The 17,325-nt window shown below is 45.6% G+C and overlaps 1 protein-coding gene across 2 annotated transcripts in view; it reads right to left on the bottom strand.

Moving 5' to 3' along the window:
- Nucleotides 1-1,307: 1,307 nt before the first annotated feature.
- Nucleotides 1,308-17,325, bottom strand: part of TAB3 (TGF-beta activated kinase 1 (MAP3K7) binding protein 3) — a 106,691-nt gene continuing 90,673 nt past the window's right edge. For both annotated transcript variants that reach the window (XM_029603095.1, XM_029603094.1), the window contains exon 7: nt 1,308-7,083. In XM_029603095.1, coding sequence (XP_029458955.1) covers nt 6,935-7,083 — 149 coding nt within the window. In that variant the 3' untranslated portion in view covers nt 1,308-6,934. The remainder of the gene's footprint in view (nt 7,084-17,325) is intronic.

Here is a 17,325-nt window from a genome sequence, read left to right on the forward strand (position 1 = left end):
AACGGTGACGATGTTTCCTCGACTTCTCCCAATGCTCACCCTAGTCCCTACTTGGGACCGATGGCGATGGATCGACCGTGCCTGGTCCCCATGCCTACCTTGGGACTGAGGAGTGGCAGCGAAGGTGACCCTGAGGGGGTAGAGGCCGGGACTTCCTTTCCAAGCAGGGTAGAAGTCCCTGATGCCAACAATGGATCTGAACGTTTAGGGCTGAATAGTTTCTCCATCTTGTCCAAACATGCCTGATGGCCCTTGAGGGTCATCTGGACACAGAGATCGCAACCACAGACATCGTGTGATGCCTCCAAGCAGAGGACATAGACCTTGTGATGGTCTATGATGCACATAGTCGAGGGGCATTGAGGGCATCACCGGACGATGCCATAGTGAAAAGAATATGGCGCGCGGTTAATGGCCGGCAGCCACCTGGGGGAGACACTGTCGGCGATTGACTGAGAGAACCCGAGAAACTTACCGAGAACAGAGAGGGACCAGACGCAACGCCAATGATGAAAAACTGCAAAAAAAGAACCAATGAAAAGTGCAAGCTCCACAACCACAAGGTGAAAGCTTCGTGGAAAGGAAGAGACTGAAGGGGGATTCCGTGTGGATGCGTGGTTAGCGGCATGTGAGCTCCATCTGATGTCGTCACCCATGTGTGAGGACTAACATCCTGCTGCCCTAGGAGAAAATCTAATCAACACCTTATTTTCTATTAAAAAAAAAAAAAAAATCAGGAGGATTACTGCAGGTGTGGGGGTTTCAAGTTGGCAGAAATTTGAAGAAAATAAAATTTTAGATAGAACTGAAAACTTGGCTAGGTAACAAAGAGGGTGAAATTAACATTTCTGGATGAGATCAGGAGGAAATTGGCAGCACAAGCTGAAGAAAGATGTGGAGCCTACTGGGCTGGAACTAAAATGGAAACAGATAGCTGCTGGGCTGACCCAGCACAGGAGGTCCCACACACACATAAAGACAGATATTCAAAAAAAAGCAGAGGGCAAATTTAGGAGCCAAGTTAGGGGCCTAAATTCAGCCAAACTTAGGGACTTAACTTTTAGCTTGCTATTCACTCTCCTAATCTTTGGTGCCTAGTGCTGGAAACCAGTGCTGCTATATAAAACTGCTGCAGTAATCACAGGTAAGAGGGGAATGGTGTATTTCTGTTCCTGAAAGACCGAGGAAAAGGAAATAACTACATGCCTCTAAAGCTTGGCAGCAAAGAAGCAATTTTGCATGTAGCACGCACAAGGTAGCTGAGAAATAAAAGGATTCGTGGAACTCATGACACATTCAGGGTGTGGTGTTTTTGCAAAGTTTATTAATTCATTTTGCAGAAATCTGTGAGCCACTTTCTGGAGGTACCATGCATTACCATTGGATGCCTTTTGTACAACTTCATTTTTATAAGGGTTTCTATTCACAGCATACACAAAAGGAGACACCAGTATTTACACTATTTTCATACAAGGCCATTAACTTGTGCTGTTTTCAGGGATTTCACACAGCAGAAAACATTTAGACTCATTAACAGGCATCACCATTAAGGAAAAAAAAAAAAAGGTTCAAAAACCACACATCTCTTCAAAATTAAAGTACTTATATATTGCTCTGTTATACTCTATAACTTTGACCTGTTCATTCAAATCAGGCAAGAAACCTGCTGAAAGAATCCCCTCCTTTACTTAATATATATACAGATATAAATACTGAGCTGAGAACATCCCATGGCAAGTTGTGAGAGCTGAAATAACCCCTTGGTGGTGGCAAAGTGGACACATCCTATTGCCAGCAATCAGATGTGGGGCCAGAAAATCTGTGAAATTCCTTTCTCAAGACACAGAAAGTGGGGTGGCCATCGCCAGTCAGACCCAATACAGCTCTCTCTAATGACCCTGGTCAGAAGGAAAGAATAAGCAGAACCCATAAAATGGATGAAGAGCCTGTTGTGAAGAGAATCCTTGAGCGTTAAAACTCAATGCAATTTGGTAGCATATGAAATTTGAACAGTGATTAAACCTACAACAATAATTTTGCCCACTGGCCTCTTCACATTCCCAGTCGATTGCAGCAAGGAAAAGGGAAAAGTTCCACTAAGATACTAAGCACTCCTACATTTTCTTTAGTTTTCTCTACATGTATTTTTGCATTCAGTTTTCGAGTGCAAGCTTGTGTGGGTTCCCTAAGATACAATCTTATACATCAAAAAAAAAATTGCCAGAAGAGAAGAGAAATATCCCAATAGGATTTGATGCTCACAGTAAATAGTTACATTACATCATGATCTGAAAAGTAAGTAGTGAAACGGAGACCAGCTCTTGAAAAAATTCTTACACACTCCTTATTATAGCAAGTAAACACACAGACAGACATTTTATTACACAGCTTTAGAGTTCCTCTTCCAGCACCCTTCACCCGAATAAGAACAGAGCAGAACCAAGTACATCACGGGCCAGATGGACTAAGGGGTTTCTCCCATTTTGCGTGTATGGGGAAAATGCTTTATACTTAACAAACCTAAGCTTCACTAACGCCCAGAATTGTTTCATTGATCACAGTTGCAGCATTTCAACCCACCTTAAAAAAAAAAAAAAAAAAAGAAAGATAATGAACAAAAAAAAAAAATGCTTGCACTCCAAACTGAAGTGGAAACCAACTGGGCTTAATTGTACTGGCTGTGCAACATTTCAGTGCCTACTGGGGATTTTCAGCACATTGGATCTTCTTGGAGGCCAGGCAAAATCAGCTCCGGTTTTTGGTTATTCTTCGAGTGGCTGGTCTTTTCTTGGCAGGAATGGTTCTTGGAGATTTAAGGACTAGGAGCAGTAGCATGGGTGGAGTTGCTGTTAACAGCCTGTACTGTATAATACTAGACTTCACACCTTATTCAGAAAATGTTTCTTCCTTAGGAAAAAAAAGTCTTACTGAATAAAGCCCTTGAAATCTTATGGAGTATTATAAGCAAAGGGTTATTAAAATTCAGTTTCTGAGCTAGGCTTCGTACTGCCATGTAGAGGGTCCCTAGTTTGATCCACAGATTAAGTCTTCTGCAACCAGAGTCAACTGGGGGGGGGGGGGGGGGGGGGTGGCCAAACCTGGAGCCTGATGCTAGATACAGGGCTCCAGATAGAGCCCTGGTGCACAGCTCCCAGCCTCAGGGCTGTAGCAGCATTGACCAGAAAAATCCCCAAATGGTTGGAAATGAAGGCTCATGGGGCCAGGATCCCACTACTGGTTCTGACTGAGCTGGAAGGAGGAACTAAAGGGCAAAACACAAATTCACTTTCTAACCTTATTTCCCAGGAATTTCTTCATGGCTAAATAATGGTAGAGAGATTAAAGGGTCTTTAAAAATGCTTTAAAAGCCCCATGCCCAATTCTTTCCAGCTTACTCAGGGTTCTGGAGGGGAGGCACTTTGAAAAGAAGGGGGCTCTCTCCTGCTCCGTGTGCATCCCCTGAACTGGGGGAGGCATATCTGCTTCACAGATTGGTTTTCCTTTTGGAAGAAAAGAGCAGAGTGGCCACAAGTTGTGCCAAGGCTGCTTTTAATGCCAGAACATGAGAATTATATGAAGCAGCAGGAGTTCCTCCTCACCTTATAACTGCTAGCAGTACATCTGCCCAACACATTTTTAATCAACATGTACATTAAAGGAAAAAAAAAACTAGCTCTTAAAAAAAAAAAAAAGGCATTTTCCTCTCAAACAAATTAATTTTTGTTAATTTACTGGTAAACCCTTGGTTCTGAAGATGCTTAGATAATTCCCTTTTGCACAATGAATTTGGTTGAGCAGCTGTGCAAATCAATAAGAGAGAGAGTCAGACGACTTCTCTTTGCTGCAGTAAGCAGAATATTTTCTCAACACAATGGAGAAGAGAAAGGTGAGTGACCCTAAGAAAGGGCTCACAACTTTTGTTCCAAACATCTAAAAAGTTAAACTGCTTTAGGCTTAGGGAAGGATATCTTCAGGAACACATTCCTGCTACTTTAAGTGAAAAGATACCTTAAAATACTGGCAAGTGGGCCCATAACACCACGTAAGGCATGAGATACGAACAGAGGGTATATGTACACAGACTTTTTTTTTTTTTTTTTTTAACGGCACATGAAACATTTCAAATGGGATAAGCAGGGTAATAATCAAGTGGTAGCCATCCTTACAGTGTGCTGCCCCCTGCTGAGCCTTCAGCGCACAGCAAATCTGTTGAAGCTGAAAGGCTGCAGTACTGTCAGAAGACCATGTGTTCCCTTTAGGGAAGAGCATTCAAATCCCATTCTGCATTACACCTTGGGCAAGTCATTTCACTTCCCTGCATCTGTTTACCCAATTAGAACTGGGTAATTGTTTCACCATCACCACGGACGCTGTCATACTGATCAAGCACCAAAACTGGTAGCCAGACTTTCCACCCTGGAGCTGGCTGTACGTATACTTAAGTATTAACTTGTAAAGCATGTTAAGATGCACTTCAGAGTAAAGGCTCCATGTAAATACAAATGATTCTTCCTGTCCCTACCCACCACTACCATCACCTTGTGAAAGCTATGGCCAGGACCCCAGAAATCATGCATTTGCAATTATTACAGTTCCCAGTTATTTAAATGGCTTCATGCAGTTTTAAAATACAGCATCTTACAACAAGCCTGCCATATCTGCCACTATTTTGCAACAAGTCATGCCACCCTTTCTGCTCCAGAGTGACTGCCCATCAGAAAATTCCAGCAAAAAATGGAAATCTTTCACTGGTAGAAGCTGCACCAGTATTCACACCAGTTCAGCAGAAAATAGCTCCAGGATGGCTCTCAGCTTGGCCAGAGGTCTGAAATTATACAAGACTTCAGTCACAGTGCTGAAGTAACAGCAGGGCCACCCACCTGGCACCCACGCTGCCATCCATCTAGCAAGAACCACAGAGAAACATTCAGCAGGGGAGGGAATTTACCTGGGAAACTCAGGTGAGAATTTCAGTGGCACTTTACTCTCGTAAGACTGCACTGAATATATTTCCCTAAAGTTACATGAGTAACTTTTCCAACCAGACTTACCCAGGTTTCCCCAACTAAACTTAAGCCCCACCTGCTCTCTTTTTACATGGCTAGGAGGAAGGGGTGGCAATTTCAGTTGCAGGTTTTTGTCTGGGTAACCCTTCTGGTTTTTTATAAGATTCTTCAGGCTCCTGCTTTTCACAGTTTGATGAGATTTTATTAACAGTTGCGGGACCAGCATCAACATGTTCCCTTTCTTCTTCAGGAAAAGCTCTGGGATTCTGCACTGCCTGTAAGGCAGAGGAAATGCATCAGGACTTCAGTGTAGCTCATCAGAAAGACTGAAATCTCTTGTCTGGCCTGCTGTTCCCATGGCTAAGCTCTTAGCACAGCCAGAAGCCAAACTGGGAGGTTTACAGCAGAAATCCCCTTTAAAGGTTGATAGCAGAGGGCTACCTGGAAAAGTGAAATCAGTTTATAACATCTTCACTGTTGGCAAATGAGCAGCAAATGTCAGATGCACATAAAGCCACCCATCACTAACCCGCTTTAGATTCCAGAGACTACCCTCACCTACCACAATGCACAAGACCTGAATGGGTCTCTCTTGGCAAATAAATGGCTTAGAAATAAAATGTAACTTGACTACAGTGTAAAACTCATGTGCTGTACCCGCTTCAAACCAGTACAGAAAAGTCCTTTCGGCCAAAAACATGTCTTCTCACAATAATCATTCAGCCGCCCCCAAACCCAACAGCTACGAGTGTTTTATCACAGCCTAAAGCACTGAAATGAATCAAACAGCAGGAAAGTACCAGCAAGGGTTTCAGATGGCAGAGATTTTTCAGATTCTTCCCTCTCTAGAGGCAACATCCAATCCAAGAGGAAAAAAACAAACAAAAAAAAAAAACAAAAAACCACAGTGTGCAACTGGTCAAGCCCTTGTGTACAAGTTGCTTACTAACCTTTATCTGTCAGATGCTCCGCAAGGCATCTTTACCCCATTCCCCTTTGCATCATCATCATCTACCCAGCGCACCTCAGCTTCCACGCACAGCCTGCCATGGTTTGGAGCACGACCCTGATCAGGCTTCCTGGCATAGGCTTCAACATGTGCTCTTCCTGATCATACAAGCCCCTTTTTAGTGCTCGTTCGTGTATAAAAAGACAAGGGCACAATACTAGCATACAGCAACAGTTAAACGTGTTGTGCCAGTAAAGGTCTCATTCACCAGCAAATTCAGTATAAGAGGCATTAACATCTCTTCTGATTATACTTTCAGTAAAAGTTATAAGGCTCATTCTTAAATGCTTGCCATAAAACAAGTACAATTTAAAAACAGCATTTTTTTCATGTTAACTGAAATTACCCTGAATAAAAAGCAGCAAACACTACCAGTCTTCCTGCCTGTACTTCCTAGCACTCTGCTAAATATTACTGTTGCCTTGCACACCTTCAGACCCTACCTCCTACCCTGCCGCTGTTCAGCAGGACCCATTTGGAAGCACAAGGAGGACCTTCCACTGATTCAGGAACCTCACAGCATCTAGAGACCTGTAATATTTTACTCTGGTCACACCAGGACCGAAAAAGTCTTTTTGTGTTTAAACAAAACAAACAAAAAAAAAGCACTAAACACCCCCCTCCACAAAAGAATAATGAAGGGATGCAGAGTGGTAAACAAAGCTCTTGGGATTTGCAGCTACCCTCCTTCATAGATGCATGCTTTGAAGAACTTCTGCTATGCTCTGGTGTGTCCTCAGGCAGACCAGCTTCAGATAAGACATTTACTATGGTGGCACAGGTGGATGCAGCTTTACCATGAACTTCCAATAGCAAGAATGAGTTTTCTGGCCTGTGTCTGACAGGCGGATGGACTGAGACGCTCCCAGGCTTTCCAGGGAAGCACTGAACCTGCAACAGCTGCATGTGTCCAATGGATTCAAGTGTAGCGCGGCATGTCGCACTCCTCACAACGGTTCATTGCTGGGTGATTCAGGAACGTGCAGCTATCACAATTCCACGGAGCCCCTTCAAAATCTTCATCTCTTTGTTCTACCCGAGCTGCCTGCTTGGCGCTGCGCTGGTGATCTGTGGCACACAAGAAAGTTATCCTATATTTGCAAAGATTTTGTATGACATATATTAAGTTACAGGAAAAGTACAATTAATGCTGAAAATATATGATGCACATTACATGGACTAGTCAGTAATTATCCGGGGTCCACTGCACATTATTTGAGCAAACCATTGAGAAAGTTTCCACAAGCCCTCCCAAATGATCTTCTAAAATGGTTAAAAAAACAAAACAAAACAAAAAACAAAGAAAAACAAAGATTGTGATTGGACAGGGGTTCTCAATGAAGTCCTCAAGCCCACCTTAACCAGTCAGGTTTTCAGGCTCTCCACAATGAATGTGCATGAGAGAGATTTGCATACATTAGAGAGAGTGCATATTTACTGTGGATATTCTGAAAATCAGACTAGCTAGATGCGTCCCAAGGACTGGGTTGAGAACCTCTGGGTCAGACAGTCATGTGCTCATGCCATCAAAATCCATCAAACAGCAAACACATCATAAGACATCAACCAAGCACGAGGCTGCTTCAAATGCGGGGATATTGTCATGGGGCAAACCCAGGAAAAACCAAGAACCCCTGAACATTCCTGTTACGGTTACAGCTGCTCCGCTCCTGTGGGGGGTATCATGAGACCACTGGGCTTATGCTCATTATGTATGTGAGCTTGTAGGGGAACTTCAACTAGACTTTAGCTTTAATGACAAACTATGCTGACGACACCGTCTCTGTGTGTCAGATTTCAGGCTCTCTCTACATTATGTCCTGATTCTGTCCAATAGAGCACTACTTGTCTCTCTCTGCTTCACAAAACCATTCTCCCACTTACCCTGGAGTCTTAACTCTTTATATCCTCTTCCTCTGTTTAATCATCTAAATAGGCGAGCATAACTCAGATTTCCTTACCTCATGCCTGGATAAGAAGTGGCTGAGCGCCATTCAAGGCTGCAACTCTTATGCAGTCTCCTTAGGAAACTTAAATATCAATAGGGAACACATTTGCAGGTGGATGTGATTGTCTAGGGAGGGGGAGGGGGGGCTGGGAGAGGAGCACCTTTTTCTTTTTCAAAAGCTTGGCTGCTGTCCTGGGGATAGAGGCTAAAAATCACAAAAAGTACAGCAAGCAGCATACATTGCCACTCATCCTGCCATGCGTCCAATATATGGGTACATATTTTCCACATATGTATCAAAGATACTCTTGTGGCAGAGATAGTCACTGGTGTACAGATGTGCCAGGTAGACAGTCTAATGGCCTAAGAAGAATTAGATAAGCTTTGCAATGTATTTAGAAAGAAAATAAGGATTATAGCAGAATTGGGGCAAATGTATGATGCTTGCTATAGTTTTTTCAATGTACCCTTTTTGTTCCCTGTATACTCTAAGGCAGAGCTTCTAAACTAGTGTGCCATGGTGGTATCCCTTCCTTCCTCCCTCCCTTTCTCACTACAGCCCAAAGACTCAAGGAGGCTGGCTGGGCCGTGGTAGAGCCCATTTCACTGCAGCTTGAAGGGAAGAGAAGGCCCTGAGAGTGTGTGTGAGAGAGCCTGTTTATATATGTATGTGTGTGAGTCTTATGTGCATGTGTAAGAGAGCCTGTGCATGTGTGTGAAACAGCCTGTGTGCGAGCCTGTGCATGTATGTGACACAGCCTGCGTACATGTGTATTATGTGTGCGACTTCCTGGGAACATGTGAGCCTATGTATGTGTGTGTGTGTGTGTGACAGCCTGTGTGTCACAAATAAGCTCTCACAGGCATGCACTCACAAGATGTGTGTAAGGGAGAGAGAGGGTATGTGTGTGAGGCCATGGGCATGCATATGAGAGAGGGAGTGTTAGAGAATGAATGTGTTGGTGAGTGTGTGAGAGTAAATGTTTTTGCAGCCATTCTCCTCTAACCCACGTCATTCTCAGGGTGGCTGGAAATCAAAAGATACAAGGTATGGAAAACAGGAGATTTTTAATCCTTATAGTTTTAATTATTGGGTGTTATTTGATTTTTGTGCTATTTTGAAATATTTTATTAGTGTTTGGAAAATAAAACAAATTCATGCAAGTTTTTAAAATTATTGGATGTTCATTGGCTGTTTTGACATTTATTCTTTTAAATTAGAATGATTTTAGTATTATGCATGTTTTATATCTTGATTTTATTGCTGGGGGTCCAGCATGAGGAGGGGAAGAGGAAAATATGATCCGCCCTGGACAAATTTTTAAGTTTGGAAGTTGCAGAATATAAGTATTTTTAAATAAGTAATAAAATACTGACCGCTCCAGCCTGGTGGGGGCATGAATGCTGGGGCCTAGCATGAAGACTGAGGGGAGAAAGAGGACTGGCTTGGAATTTCTAAAGACTGATGTTAGGAAATTTAAATATCAATTGAAAGTGGAAGTCTGCAGGGGAATGTGGAAGCATAAGTTAAAAATAAAAAAAAAAAGTGTGGAAGAAGTGGCATCAGCCAACAAAGAGGGTCGCTTGACTCTGCTTGGCAGCTAAATAAAAGTGGTCCTCTCAGTTGATTAAGCAGTTTGAGCCCCAAAATATTGGTGATCTGCCACGTGATACTATGGTGAACTAAAGAGACAATAGATTTGAAAGAATTTACCTTCACCAGCACCACGGCACATCTAAGGGAAACCAGCACACATGGAGAGGTGTGTGTGCGGCTGAGCAGGCCATGTCGGAGTGCATGGAAGAGGCTGCAAACGGACAAGAGGGTACAACAAGAGCCAAATTCATGGCCTTGTTGTACCAATTCAACACCTGAAGAGCGGTGTTGCCGCAGTTAAAATGGAGACTCAAGTTTCGGTGAGTGAACTGCACCGGGAGGTTGATGAGATGGGACACAGTGTAAGAGACTTGGAGCAGAGGGCAGTTGAGCAGGCCAAAGATTGACACAGCAAGTAAAAGATGCAGCAACTGCGGAAAATGAACAAACATTATTTAGAGAACAGATCCTGTAAAAGTAAATATACGGGTAAGGGGAGTGCCTGAAGAGGGGTATGCGAATTGTGTACAAATAAGAAAGGACATTTGTGGGCACATAATCTCATCTCTTCCGGCGCTGAACAGGAGGAAGTGATGGTGGACCGAGCCTGTTGGGGGTTAGGGAAAGCAAGTTGCAATAACCCCAGAGATATAATAGCCTGCCTCCATAATTTTACTATCAAAGATAAAATAATGCAGATAGCAAGAGGCATGGGCATTATCCATTGGAAAGATATACAGATCCAGCTATTTAATATTTCAGCAATCACACTCCAACAGTGGAGAGGCATAAAATCTCGCAGAGGCCCTGAGAGCTGAAAATATAAGATACAAATGACTTTACACATTTGGAATAGCCATTACTATTAGTGGGCTTACTTCAGGCATAATTGTTGGAAGAAGCAGTGAATATTAAAAAAAAAAAAAAAAAAAAAAAAAAAAAAGTATTGAAATCAAAGATTCTAAAGGTGATGGGAAACCAGTAGCCAGGCGGGAAACATCACACTGGCAGCGAACTGGCAAATGTGGGAAATGGCTCGAGATAAATTCTGATAGTGACCTTTCAGCATGCAATTCTGGAACTTAAACAAGAAAGAAGTTTTCTGACCTCTGGAGATTACAAAACTTGTTGCCGCATTGGACAAAACAGCTAAAGAACTGGCAGTATGGTCAAATTACAATTTTATCCTGGACAGGACGTATAGCGACAATAAAAGTGACAGTTTTACCCAGATTAAATTATCTGTTTCAAATGCTCACTATTAATGTTCCTGCTGGTTTCTTGAAACTCTTACACAAACTAGTATTTCATTATATTTGGAAGATAAACCCTCCAAGAGTAGCAAAGAGTACTATTCTTGAAAAAAAGCAAAGGGGGTCTTCGCAGTTACAGACTTTGAGAAATATTATACAGCTGCTCAATTGAGGGTTATTTTTGGACTCCTAAGGGCAAACTTAAGCAGTGGGTTTACACTGAACAAGAGTGTCCATCTCATAAAACATTGTATGCTAGGATATGGGGCCCAGAGAAAGGGGATCCAGTTAGCAAGGATGAGAATCCTTTTGTGGCTTTAACTATTAGGTTGAGGCATAAATGAAGGAAAGCTTTGACAGGACATAATACATTTTCTCCTATGATGCCTTTAGGACAGGGGTGGGCAATTCCGGTCCTTGAGGGCTGCAAACCGGTTGGGTTTTCAGGATATCCCTAATGAAGATGCATGAAAATGATTTACATACGACTGAGGCAGAGTGCATGCAAATCTCTCTCATGCATATTCATTAGGGATATCCTGAAAACCAGACCGGTTTGCGGCCCTCGAGGACTGGAATTGCCCATCCCTGCTTTAGGACTATATGGGGGAAAGCAGAATCTCTGATGGATTCCACGTCTTATTTTACTAGATGGAATAGACAAAGCATTTGGTGTTGTGGGCAGCTATTCTCTAATGAGATATGGGAATTTGAAGATTTGAAAATACAATACGGATTCAATGACAATGAGCATTATAGATATAGGTGACTTTGCTACTGTCTATCTTGTGAGCCCATTCAGAGCCAGGTAGCTCGTGCTTCTTCTGATTTAGAAGATGTGTATTTTCAACAACCTGCTAAGAACGGGATACTTTCTAAAATATATTTGATGCTCTTTCCTAAATCTGAGCCTTGGTTAAAGAATGGGAATTGGGGGGGGAATCTTTGGAAAACAAAATAGGATTGCTATATGGCAGTTGCAATAATCTGTATATCTTCTAAGGTTGTAGAAACAAATTATAAAATTCTTTATAAGTAGTATATTATGCCTCATAAGCTACATAGGATTTTTCCTAAATGTGAAGAGAACTATTGGAGACAATGTGGATCTGTGAGGGACATTTTACCATATCTGGTGGTCATGCCCAAAGGTAATTACTTTTTGGAAAAGGATGAAGGGAATGATTCATGAGATGATCTTCATGGCAGTCTCTCTTGATCCTAAAGTTTTTCTCTTGTCGATGTATCCAAGTACTTGGTGTATTTCTACCAAAACTTTGGTAAAGCAAAGTTGCTTATCTGTAACAGGTGTTCTCCTAGGGCAGCAGGATGTTAGTCCTCACATATGGGTGACATCATCAGATGGAGCCCAGCACAGAAAACTTGTCAAAGTTTCTAGAAACTTTGGCTGGCATACTGCGTCCATGCGAGGACTCTTCGGTCATGTACATAGATACGAGAAAATTTTTTTTAAAAAATCAAACCAACCATGAGAAACCCAACTCTGCGGGGTGGCGGGCAGGTTTTGTGAGAAATAACATTCTGCTGTCCTAAGAGTACACCTGTTACAGGTAAGCAACTTTGCTTTCTCCTAGGACAAGCAGGATGGTAGTCCTCACATATGGGTGAATCCCTAGCTACAGGCTGGACCCAAATCAGTGGGACTAACAGACACCAAACCAGGTACCAACGGGCACAACAGAGGTGCTGTTGATAACAGCAGGGACAGCTTGAATTCAAACTAAGGGCCTACGGCTGGAAGAGTTGGGTTCATAGCTGAAAGAGGTTTCTGAGAATAGAGTGGCTGAATCTGCTATCTCACTGGCCATCCCTGTCCAGACAATAATGCGCAGCAAAGGTGTGGAGAGAACTCCATGTCACAGGCCTGCAGATCTCACCCATCGGAACTGTGCACAGGTGGGCCACAGAGGTCACCATGGCACTTACAGAGTGTGCCGTGAAGTGGCCCTCCAGTTGCAGTCCCGCCTGTTCGTAGCAGAAGGAAATACAGTCCGCTAGTCAGGTGGAAAGAGTCTGCTTCGTAACAGCCCTACCCAGCCTGTTGGAGTCAAACGATACAAATAGCTGGGTGGACAGCCTATGGCCTGCTGTATGGTCCAGGTAGAAGACCAAGGCCCTCTTACAATCCAGCATGGGCAGCACCCTCTCTCCCAGGCCGGAATGAGGCATAGGGAAGAAGGTAGGTAGGATTATGGATTGGTTAAGATGAAAATCCGTGACCACCTTCGGTAGGAACTTAGGGGGTATGTGCAGAACCACCCTGTCGTGGGAAAATCTTGTGTAGGGTGGATAAGTCACCAAGGCATGCAACTCACTGACCCTGTGAGCAGATGTGACTGCTATCAAGAAAATGACCTTCCATGTCAAATGCTTGAGAATGCACGAGTGCAGCGGCTCAAATGGTGGCTTTATCAGCTAGGCCAGCACCATATTCAGGTCCCAAGAAACCACTGGGCCCATAGGGGAGGTCACAGCTGAAGCAGTCCTCGCATGAACCACCCCCATGATAGGCTGCAAGGAGATGGGCGAACTGTCCACCTCCTGAGGGTAAGCGCCTCCTGGCAATCAGGTGCACCCGAATGGAGTTGGTCTTAAGTCCTGCCTCCAAGATGTGCAGCAGGTAATCCAAGAGTTGCTGGACAGGGCAAGAGAAGGGGATCGAGGCACTTCTGCTCACACCAGACGGAGAACCTCTTCCATTTGAAGGCATAAGACTTCCTGGTGGAAGGCTTCCTTTAAGTCACCACGACCCAGGCTACCTCTTCCGAAAGGTCTAGGGGCTGCAGGATCAACCTTTCAACATCCACGCCATGAGAGACAGGGCACGGAGGTTGGGATGGTGCAGCTTGCCCTGATCCTGTGAGAGGAGGTCCGGGGCCGTTCCCCGATGGATCAAGTTCTGCCTGGATAGCTCCCGCAAAAGTGGAAACTAGACTTGCCATGGCCAATGTGGGTCAACAAGGATCATGGACCCCAGGTCCTGGTGAAGCTTCAGGAGAGTCTTTGTCCCTAATGGAAGAGACGGATAGGCATACAGGATGCCTGTCCTCCAATGGATGGCAAAGGCGTCCGTGGGCGGCACACCATCTGACCTGGACAGAGAGCAGTACCGGGGAACTTTTGCATTGCTGGGGGAGGCGAACAGGTCTATGTTTGGGGGTCCTCCAGAGACGGAAGATCCGGTCCGCCACCTCCTGTTTCAGGGATCGGAAGGTGCAACCCAGCCGATCTGCCAGGGTGTTTCCTGTGCCTGCCAAATACATGGCCCAGAGAAACATCCACTAAGCCAGCGCTCAGTTCCAGATTTACACTGTACCTTAATTTCTCCATTAACTAACGCTTAGTAACTCTACCTCAACAGGGTAATTTCTTCAATGTTGCAAAAGCCGTACCTTATTTCACACCATTAATTGGCATTCTTGTTCTCTATGTTAAATTCCTAGCCCCTTTTTCTCTGTTCCAAGTTGGGTAATTCCCTTGTTTTATTGTAACTGCAACCGTTTTATCAGCACCTGTTAATGTTTATTATTATCATTTAAATATTATTTTGTGTTCCTGCACCTCTTGTTAATTGTAAACCGGCATGATGCGATTCTCATCGCGAATGCCGGTATAGAAAAACTTAAAATAAAATAAATAAATAAATAAAAGGAGGAAAACCCCACTGTTTGACGACATTCAACATGACCACTTAGTTGTCCATCCGAAGGAGGACAACCTTGTTGGCCAAGTGATCCTGGAAGGCCCACAGAGCATACCGGATCGCCTCAATTCCAAGAGGTTGATCGTAAACTGCACCTCCTGCGCAGTCCAGAGGCCATTAACATAAACCCCCCACCCCAGGTGGGACGCATCCGTGGTAAGCACAACCTGAGACGAGGGAGCTTGGAAAGGTTATAACCCTGCTCCAGTTTGAGTGAGGATGTCCACCAAAGCAGGGAGTTCCTGAGCAAGGGGGACACCTGGATGCAGACCTGAAGGCCCTGGGTGGCCTGTCACAATTGGGAGCGCAGGTTCCACTGGTCTTGGGGTATATACAGCCGGCTGAAGGGAGTGACATGTACAGTTGCGGCCATGTCTCCTAGAAGCTGCAGCATATGCTGTGAAGATACCAGCCGGCACTGCTGAATCTCCGCCGCCAGAGAAACCAGGGCACACACCCTGTAGTGTGGCAGGAAGACCTTTGCTTGCTTCGCATCCAGCACCAGCCCCAATGAAAGCCAGCTGTGACAATGGACAGAGATTTGTCTTTGGGTAGTTGATTAAAAACCCCAGGTGCTGAATGGTGCTGCAAAGCGCCTGTAGTGCTCAGACCTGTGTATCGCTCTTGACCAGCCAGTCATTCAGATATGGAAACACCTGCATCCCTAGCTGGCTTGGGTAAGCCCCCACCCATGGCTAGGCATTTGGTGAAGACCCATGGTGCAGAGACGAGGCCGAATGGAAGCATGCAGTACTTAAAATGCTGGAGCCCAATCACAAAGCGAAGATATCTCCTGTGACCGGGGAGGATCACGATGTGTATGTATGCATCCTTTAGGTCGACGGAGCAAAGCCAGTCTCCCTTTTGCAACAGGGGAATTATTGTGGCCAAGGATACCATCTTGAACTTTTCCCTTTTTAGGAATCTGTTCAAGGTTCGCAAATCCTGAATGGGACAGAGGCCTCCTGTTTTCTTTGGAATCAAGAAGTAGCAGGAATAAAACCCCTGACACTGCTGGTCCTGAGGAACAGGTTCTACCGCTCTGGCTGTTAGAAGGGCCTAGAGCTCCTCTTGGAGCAGTTCCGGATGCGAGACGGTAGCCCACTGTGGGCACGGGGGAAAATCTAATGGAGTCTCCATGAGATTCAGCCTGTAGCCGTGACAGATGACAGACAGAACCCACCGATCTGACATCATGGCCAGCCACTGGTCTGTGAAAACGTGGAGCCGACTCCGACCGGTGGGTCTCTTGGCATCGGGAGAGGCGACTGGCCTATGCCCCCTTGCTGCCAGTCAAAACCCTGAGTGGGGCTAGTCTGGGGGGCTGGCTGTGGGTGGGGCCCCTGGTGCTCACCTGCTGCGGTCTGGAACGGGGAGCTGGTGGGAAATACTTCTTGGTCTATAGAAAAAAAAGGTCTCCTCAGCCCTGTCCGGGATGACTGTTTGGAAGAAGCTGGTGAGGCTGAGGCGCTGGTGGACAAATGCTGAAGCGTCTAAGGATGGTCCTTCAGCTGCGCATCCGTTTGACCTTGTCATCGAAAAGATTATTGCCAGTTGGTCCTGCACTTCAGGACAAAGGTCCGAGGCCAGAAGTCAGGCCAGATGGCGGGCAGTTATACCAGCAGCTGCTACATGTCCTGCGGAGGAGCAACTCCTGGAAAATCTCGTACACTGGCACTTTCATGACCTCCTTTGGGGTGTCGAATTGGAGGATCTCAAGTATCTTAAGGTGGGCATCCTCTTCTGTCATGAGCTGGAAGAGAATAGCCTCAGCCATCTCATGGATGAACCCAGCGAAGGTCAAATCCTCTGGAGGAGAACGCCGGCATTCCTCTGAAGGGGAAGGATCTGAAGGAACATCATCTGAGTCACCGACAAAGCACTGGAGGCATCTGGTTCCGGGGGTCCTAAGGACCCTCAGGCTTGTCGAGGCTGCCTGGAGAAGAGGGCTGTGGAGCCCTGGGCACATCTCTGGGAATAGGCTCTGGGCATAGGCACTGGGGGGCCCAAGGGCCCCAAAGGGCTGGGCCAAAGCCTGGGGAGTGCCGGACGTGGTGCAGAGGGACCTCATGGTGCAGAAGGCACAGATGGGTACTCATCTCCAGAGGAAGATGAGTACCCTGCGTTTCAGTGCCCGGCGGAACACAGAGGGATCACAGGGCGCCAGCATGCACTGCATCGGGAGGACACTGAGGAGGCCGTCAAGGCGATTCAGCAATGGTGCCAGCCCGGTCACTGCAGTCGGCATCAGCACAGGCATCAATGCGGGTGCAGGCCTCAAAAGCGTTGGTGAGGGCACCGGAATCAGGGAAGTCACTGGTATTGGTGGCGGGGGCACCAGCTCCTGATCGTGCAAAGCATGATCTACCGCCAGGCACACCCAGTGTTTCAACTCCGCCTCGAAAGCCTCCAATGAGAGAGTAGGCTGAGAGGGGAGGGTTCGACCCAACTACTCCTTAGGGCCCTGAGGAGGGTTGATGTCCGGCACTGGAATCCGGGGCCGTCACACTGACCACCGACATTTAGGGAGGATATGGCCTCCTTGTGACAAGGTTGTTTCAGAGGCGGGGTGACAAGCTCCATGGCTTGCACGTGCATGGACCCATGCTCAGACGGGGACCGGTGCTTGAGAGTCTCTCATGGTGCTCGGCCTGGTCTTTCCCGGGTGCCGAGGATGAGGAGGATGATCCAGAAGTCTGGACCGCAAACAGCACGACGACAGGCAGACACAGGAGAACCAAAAGAACTCACAGACTGAGAAAAAACCCAATGGGAACCAGAGAGAGAC

This window comes from Rhinatrema bivittatum, chromosome 5, assembly GCF_901001135.1.
Source record: "Rhinatrema bivittatum chromosome 5, aRhiBiv1.1, whole genome shotgun sequence".
In the NCBI taxonomy this organism is placed as follows: domain Eukaryota; kingdom Metazoa; phylum Chordata; class Amphibia; order Gymnophiona; family Rhinatrematidae; genus Rhinatrema; species Rhinatrema bivittatum.